The sequence below is a fragment of the Pteropus medius genome, unplaced genomic scaffold, assembly GCF_902729225.1.
Source record: "Pteropus medius unplaced genomic scaffold, Ma_sr-lr_union100, whole genome shotgun sequence".
Classification (NCBI taxonomy): domain Eukaryota; kingdom Metazoa; phylum Chordata; class Mammalia; order Chiroptera; family Pteropodidae; genus Pteropus; species Pteropus medius.
In genome coordinates, this window is record NW_024340696.1 from 26,346,398 (window position 1) to 26,353,209 (window position 6,812).

The 6,812-nt window shown below is 38.9% G+C and overlaps 1 protein-coding gene and 1 long non-coding RNA gene across 2 annotated transcripts in view; one reads left to right on the forward strand and one right to left on the reverse strand.

Moving 5' to 3' along the window:
- Positions 1–6,812, forward strand: part of SOBP (sine oculis binding protein homolog) — a 135,720-nt gene that overhangs the window by 83,198 nt on the left and 45,710 nt on the right. The window contains 1 exon segment of the mRNA XM_039869795.1: positions 4,650–4,745. Within this exon segment, the coding sequence (XP_039725729.1) occupies positions 4,650–4,745 (96 nt within the window).
- Positions 588–1,541, reverse strand: LOC120608044 (uncharacterized). The gene is made up of 2 exons (XR_005654295.1): positions 1,422–1,541; positions 588–1,045 (listed from the first exon to the last, which is right to left on the reverse strand). It is a non-coding gene; the product is annotated as an uncharacterized LOC120608044 (long non-coding RNA).

A 6,812-nucleotide genomic window follows, 5' to 3' on the forward strand; every position in this document is an offset into this window, starting at 1 on the left:
ACTATTCATCTCTCAGCTTGTTTCTACAACTTTGAGATGCACTATTTCTGATGTTCCCAAGTCTGGTGATGACACCACATGTGTGAGATGACATGTGTTACATCCGCCACAGCTCTGGAAAGCTAAGTCTGGAAACTCTGCAGAACTCTCCCCAGGCAGAACCTTTTCTTGTTTCCAAAAGAAATTCTGAAATCACAATGACACAGAGGTGTAAACTCCCATTCATTGCAGAGAGGTCTTAACTCTGGAAGCCTGATTACCTTTCTACTTAAATGGCAGCAGTGTTAACCTTTTCATTGAGTCAGAAACATCTCACTTTTCTGGGGTAGGTAAATGGAGCTGTTTTTAGAAGGTTCCACATTTTCTAAAGGAGTCTTCTAGAGGAGGCAGAATGCTGACCTTGCTCGAATATGCATGAGCACCAAAGTTTGGTCCAAAGGAAGAAGTGAACTCTTTGAGGGAGAACGAAAGTCTGCTGTATGGAACAGTCATAATAAAAAAGTGAATTGGGATGATTCACAGGGAGAGGTGAATACAAAGTTTGTTTAAGCCAGAGATTTTTGAAGTAGAGAGGCAATTAGTCTAAGTTTCTCCCATAATCTAACATTTATTCAAGTGCTAGGCACAACGTGGGAATGGATGCATGACTGTCAGCAAGATTGGGAAATCCCCTTGCAGATTAATTGAAGGATTTTAATTTTTATTTCTATTTTTATGGCAGAAGTGAAGCTGTCTTAGAATAATAGATCAAAAATGCACTTTTGGTCTGACAGTCACATTTGTAGTCAAATACAAAAAAAACAGTTTCCCATTTGCTTTCCTCCAGCTTTGGCACAAATATCTATCATATTAGTCAGAATAAGGCTGTTGAATAAGACACACGGAGAGAGTTAGTTCATCATGATGTGTCTTGACATTCCTTCTGTCAGAACTGGTCACTCCGGAACAAAGTCAGACATCAACACAGGCCTCCTGGCCCCAGTGGATAGCAAGAGCTGGCAGTGGGGTGGTCTGCCTCGAGACAAGCAATTAGAGAAGGCATCATCTGTAGAGAATTTAAGAACAATAGTAAAACCAGCTGAAAGTCAGTCTGTTTTATGTTATTACCATGACTGGTGATTCTGAACGTCTTCAGGGTTTAAACACCCCTCCCTGTAGGGGTTGTCAGCTCCCTTGTCACCCCCACCCCCTTGATACGCCATTGTCGGCCACCCAAAATGGGTAGATGCAGGATAAGGCCCTGGCTTCAATATATAAGAGGTTATGAAACACTGTAAGATTATTCGACATGGCGGGAAAGGGAATTCCTGTGGATTTTGTCTAATGTTGCCACCAAGTTGCTATAGACTGATAACAGAGACCACGCCTACAGAGCACCTACTGTTGAAGATCCAGTGGTAATGAACCGGACACCATCCTACCTTTGGGAAGCTTACAGTGGAGTGGAGGCAGCCAAAATCACGCCAGCCCACGTAAGGGTGCACGTGTCTAGTCTAAGAGAAAGAGAATGGAGATATTTCACCTGGCTAGAGAGGTTCAGTAAGGCCTTTTTGAGGAAGTGGTCTAGTAGTTCTATGATTATTTGTTATACCAGACACTAAAAATAAATAGAATTTTTTGCCCACAAGGCATTAGTCATGGAATCTCTGGAATCTTTTTTGCCAACTCTGCCAAGGCCTCCTCTTGATACTGGTAGCCACTCTCCTCAGACAGGTGGTTCTCAGCCCTGCCTGTATATTACAGTCACCTGAGAGCTTTTTATTTATTTAATTTTTAAAAACACCTATGTTCAGGCCCCACCCTGATCCAATTAAATCAGAGTCTTGGAAAAGTCTGGGGAGGCCGGGAAGAGAGGTCAGACACCAATATGTTATTAAAAAAAAAAAAAGATTCTAATTGCAGTCAGAGTACAGAACTACTTCCTTAGATGAATGCAATTATTTTAACTCAGTTGGTAAGAATAATTTTAAATTTTACCTTACAAAACTTCAGAATGCAGAGAATCACTTCGGTGAGAGGGCGCGTGAGTGTGAGTGTGCGAGTGTGCGTGAGTGCGAGTGTGCGTACCCATGGAGGTGATCGTATTGGGTCTCCTTGCACGTCAGGTGCTTTCCGTCTCTGTGGCGTGCTGTGGAAATGCAGCAAATAGTTTCTTAGACTCTGGAATCAAGTTGATTGTCAGAGGCAGACCATTCTGCCAGCACCACATGAGTTTGATGCAGAGGCAAATATGTGGTTCAATAAAGAAGCAAGTTTCTGGCTTTCTCCACTTCCAGTCACCTTAATTCCCCTCTCCTTTCTCTTACACAGCTGCTTTATTTAGCCTCATAAGTTATGAGGCTTTATATGAAATCTTATAGCCCCTTTGAGGAAGCACATTCAAATCTTAGAATTTTTTTGTTCTTTAGAAACATAAAAAACATTGTGAGCACCTTACATGTAAGCGGAATGAATGTATTTTTACCACTAATGTTGAAAATATCCCCAGGCATCTGGTGTGTATGAATGTGTATACATAGTACATGCATAATAAACATATTCTACCTTATGAATATTTATATACAAGATACATATATATTGAACATAGACATACATATGTAAATAGTAGCCCTTGTAAACTATATGCAAAGTGTGTTTCCAAGCATATGTATCAGAGTGCATCAGGAATACGATCAACCTCCACCAAGTTTAGCCATATTTTGAGGTGGCATTTTGTACAGAGTTGTTTATGGTAGGGTCTAGTTGCGATCCATGTATGAATTTTTTTTTTCCCCCACCACTTAAATGTTCATTAAGTACCAAGTAAAAGTAAGGCACTGGGCATGGCAGAGTAAGAAAGATAAAATAGACGTTGTTGTCTTCGAGAGACCTATACCTCACGGAGTGGCTTAAAATTCAGTTATGAAGAATCTAACGTCGTCCCTGCCTATTGACATCTCACTGCTTTCTTTAGCTGCCTTTTATTTATATGCTCCACTTTAAAATGGGTCCCATTTAAGGCTATATTTACTTAAACCTTGATGGAGTTGCACACTAGAACTGATGCAGAGAGAAGAAACATCACGGGTTTCAGTGCCTTGATAGCCATTAGACACGACCACTGCTTACACATTTTCCTCTGTCACATATAGTCCAGTCTTATACCTGCATTTTTACTTTTATTCCGATTTGTTAAGGGGGAGGAAAGGAACAATAAAAAGACACCAAATCCCAGAGATGTTCATAAATCTCAAAAATGAAATCAAAACAGAGCATGTGATCTCTCCCCCCACAAACTTCTAGAAACTCAAGTATTAGTGCCAGTGACATTCCACTTCCAAATTCCATCCATTTCCCACCCTGCAATAAGTAGCAGAAGCCTTTATGGAAACCAAGCTATACATTCTCAAATGTACAAACCACGGATCCCTTTCTAAAATGATAAGCTGAAGTCTAGCCGAGGAGCTCTGAGTGATACTTGTCAGCGGGCAGATTTCACTCCATTAGAGGAGGAACAATACATAAACGCTGTCGTCGCTATGCTCATTGTTTTCTCCACCTCAATCCATACATCACAACAGGTAGTTCTCAGCTGTTCCCTTGGTGCCAGACATACATTTTATCTAAAGAGACAGCAGACAGAACTACCTGCTGCTTCCTGTGCGGCTCTCCCTGTGTTTCTCTCCTTTTTCCTACTTCACTTGGGCTTTTTAAATTCAGCTGGCAGGGAACCAGGAGCTCATCATTTTAATGCAGTGCAAAATGGAATATGCATAATTATATGCAAGCCATATGTGAGGGAGACAGCTCAGCTGTGAATTTCAGGAGGCCAGGAAAGAGAGAGCAGTTAGGGCTAAGATGAGATGAGAGCAGAACAGAGTGCAAGTGTCACCCAAATGAGTGGTTTAATGAGTGTGCTGCAGACACGCCTCCTTTCACCTACCTCTCCCTTCTCTCCAACTCCAAACCAGAAACCGATGAAGATTAGAAAGAGAAGACTGTATGCAAGTGGTATTGCTGATGGGTTCTGTTAATGTCTCCATTTAAACTTCAGCTTTCTTAATTAACAGTGTAGATCAAAATAACCAGTAACTTTTAATGCAGCTTCTTAATTAAATCTATTTTTAACTGCCTTTGATTGAAGAATCATTGTTCTTACTAGATCATTGCTCCTTTCAGATTTTTATTTAAAAATTGAGGGGAATCTCTAATAGTATTACAATGCAAAATATAACTATGCAAATTGCTTTTCTTATGGCCTTGCTATTAGAATTTTTAAAAAGTGCATTCATTATCTAGAGGTTGCTTAAGCATGCCAAAAAGTTTAAACACGTACGTATGTCATATAATCCTAAATGTGCAACTAAAGTCACTGGAAGACTGAAGTGGTGGTAATTTCCAACAAAATTATTTTATTTTGGTTTGCTTTTATCATATTGTTTTAAATATTACCCCACAACGAATTTGCATGTTCAAACTAAACTTCGTAAAGAAACAAAAAATCCCAAATTTTTATATCTAAAAGGCGTACTGCGTATTTAAACAAACTTCTTAATAATGTTGTTATTTCTGGATTCCCGTTTGTTTAATGATCTGAGCTGTTATGCTTTTAGCTTTTTTTTCTTCCATTATTTGTAAGTCCCTAAATAGGCCATTATATTTCCCTTCAGGCTAGAGATGAAGATGGACATGCTGAAAATTTTCCCCAGCAGCACTATGCTAAGGAAACTCCAAGGCTTGCCTTCAAGAATAACTGCGAACTACTTGTAAGAATAATATACTTACAACAAGTCTAGAATGTTACTTTAGCACAGTGAAAAGAGTTTTTGAAAGGGTTTGTTCATTATTACATAATTTATGAAGTATTATAGTTTTTCTGTGTAGAGTACTAAATGCTAATTCTGATATCGCTGAATATTAATTATAAGATCTCAAATTGTTTGCAAATCTTTTATATCTGATTATAGAGCTTGGATGGCCCTGTCTTTATTAGCTTGTTTTGTGTAGTAGTTTATAAGCAGCCATTTGGAGAACGGCTAGTAAAGTTAAAAATATAGAGAAAGACAGTTGATACATGTAGCTTGGGAAAAAAAAATCTCTCCCCCACCCCTCCTCCTACTTCCTAATTGTACACTATTTTAGGAGACAACATGGTAATATTTTGTTCTGCTAGGAAAGATAGCAGAGTTAACACGCAGTACTCCCTTTAGAATTCAAGTATTCCTACACTCTCTTGCCAAACTCAATCAGGCACTTTTCCTCTCTCCTATGCAGAAGTCAAAGCAGCGACAGGATGCGGGGATGTTTACAAGTCGTGAGAGAGAGGATATCAGCTGTGACAGGGACTCTGTTCCAACGCAGGGTTAATTTGCTGTTCATTTTAGCATTTACAGCGAGACAAGATGAAAAGCAAGCAGGAATGCCTATTATATTTCTATTAAATGAATCTGTTGGGACCTAATGTTCTTGATTAGCTTTTGAAAATGAGTGCTCTGCAATGCATTTTCTGTTTACCTAAAGTAAACAGAGAATGAATTGTCATTTATTTAGAGATTCAAACACTGCTTTGGAAAATGAAGCGTTATGAGGGATCTAGCTATGTTGTCCCTAAATGTTCTTTTCTTTTCAATTGCATTAAAGCAAAACATTTGCTCCAACTAAATGAAAACACTGAAAGAGAATGAGGATGCTCAGTTGTTACATTTCGAGGTAGTCTCATTTCTGTTTAGTTTTTTGGCCGAACACGGTGCAGCTCTGCCAGGTCTCAGCATTAGGAAATCCCACATGTAACAGTGTTTGGACTTAGCTCTGATACCAACTGTTCGTTTAAAACAAAGTGTCCAAAGAGCAGCAGAAGAGAGAAAAATACAGTTCTTACCCATCCTAGCCGCAGTAGTTAGATGATGACAGCAAGAAACTTCTTTCCCTGCTCCACAGTCTGCTCCGTTACAGTAGCACCACTCATCCCTTGACCGACCAATCAGCAGGCAAATTCGCTGCTTATAAATGCAATTTTTTCCCCCCCTGAAAATGTAACTCACCTTATATTTTATTATCTTAGGGCTTTTAAACTTCTAGGCCTGCCTCCATTACCTATTTTAAGGAAACCCTTTACTGTCATTTTAATGTTTCACTCCATAACTATGGTTATCCAGCAGAAGACCATATGGGCCATTTAGGCTATGTTTTGGTATCAGAATGCTTTTGGAAGTCGCTTATTACTTTGCAGAGAAATTGTTAAAAGTGATATGCCATATTTGATATTTTTCCTATTTATTAGAAAAATGAATATGCTTGAGTCTTGGTTGTGGTCAGTTTATACTGAAGGAGGTAAAATGTATATGTGAACAGCTTTTCCAGCTATCTTTAGAAAAATTATATGTTTAGTCATTGCTGTGCTTAAACACGATAATGTGTTGGCAGTAGTTTTGAGAGATTGGTGCAATCCTTGTTCTTCTAAGTCACTATTAGAAATGCTTTATTTTGGTCAGCATATTTTCTTGTGATAAAAGATAAAGGAGAATAAAGAGAAAAAGCATGTAAGCTTATTTCTCCACGGAGAAATTTGATTTTTTTCAGCGGCAAGAGAAGCGATGGTGTTTGGCTGATTATGAAACCTTGAGAAGTTATGCTTCGATATGAAAGAGACTTGTTCATTATTAAGAGAGAAATAGGAAGTCCTTGGAGTTTTCTTAGGTTTAGAGCAAATTTTTAAAGAATCCATGAGAGAAGATTGCAAACTCACTCCGAAGTTTTTCTTAGCTTAAGGGTGGTTCTGCCATCTTGCATAGTTTGTTGCAGCAAGAGCAGTTAGTAGTGGTGGGTGGTGGTGG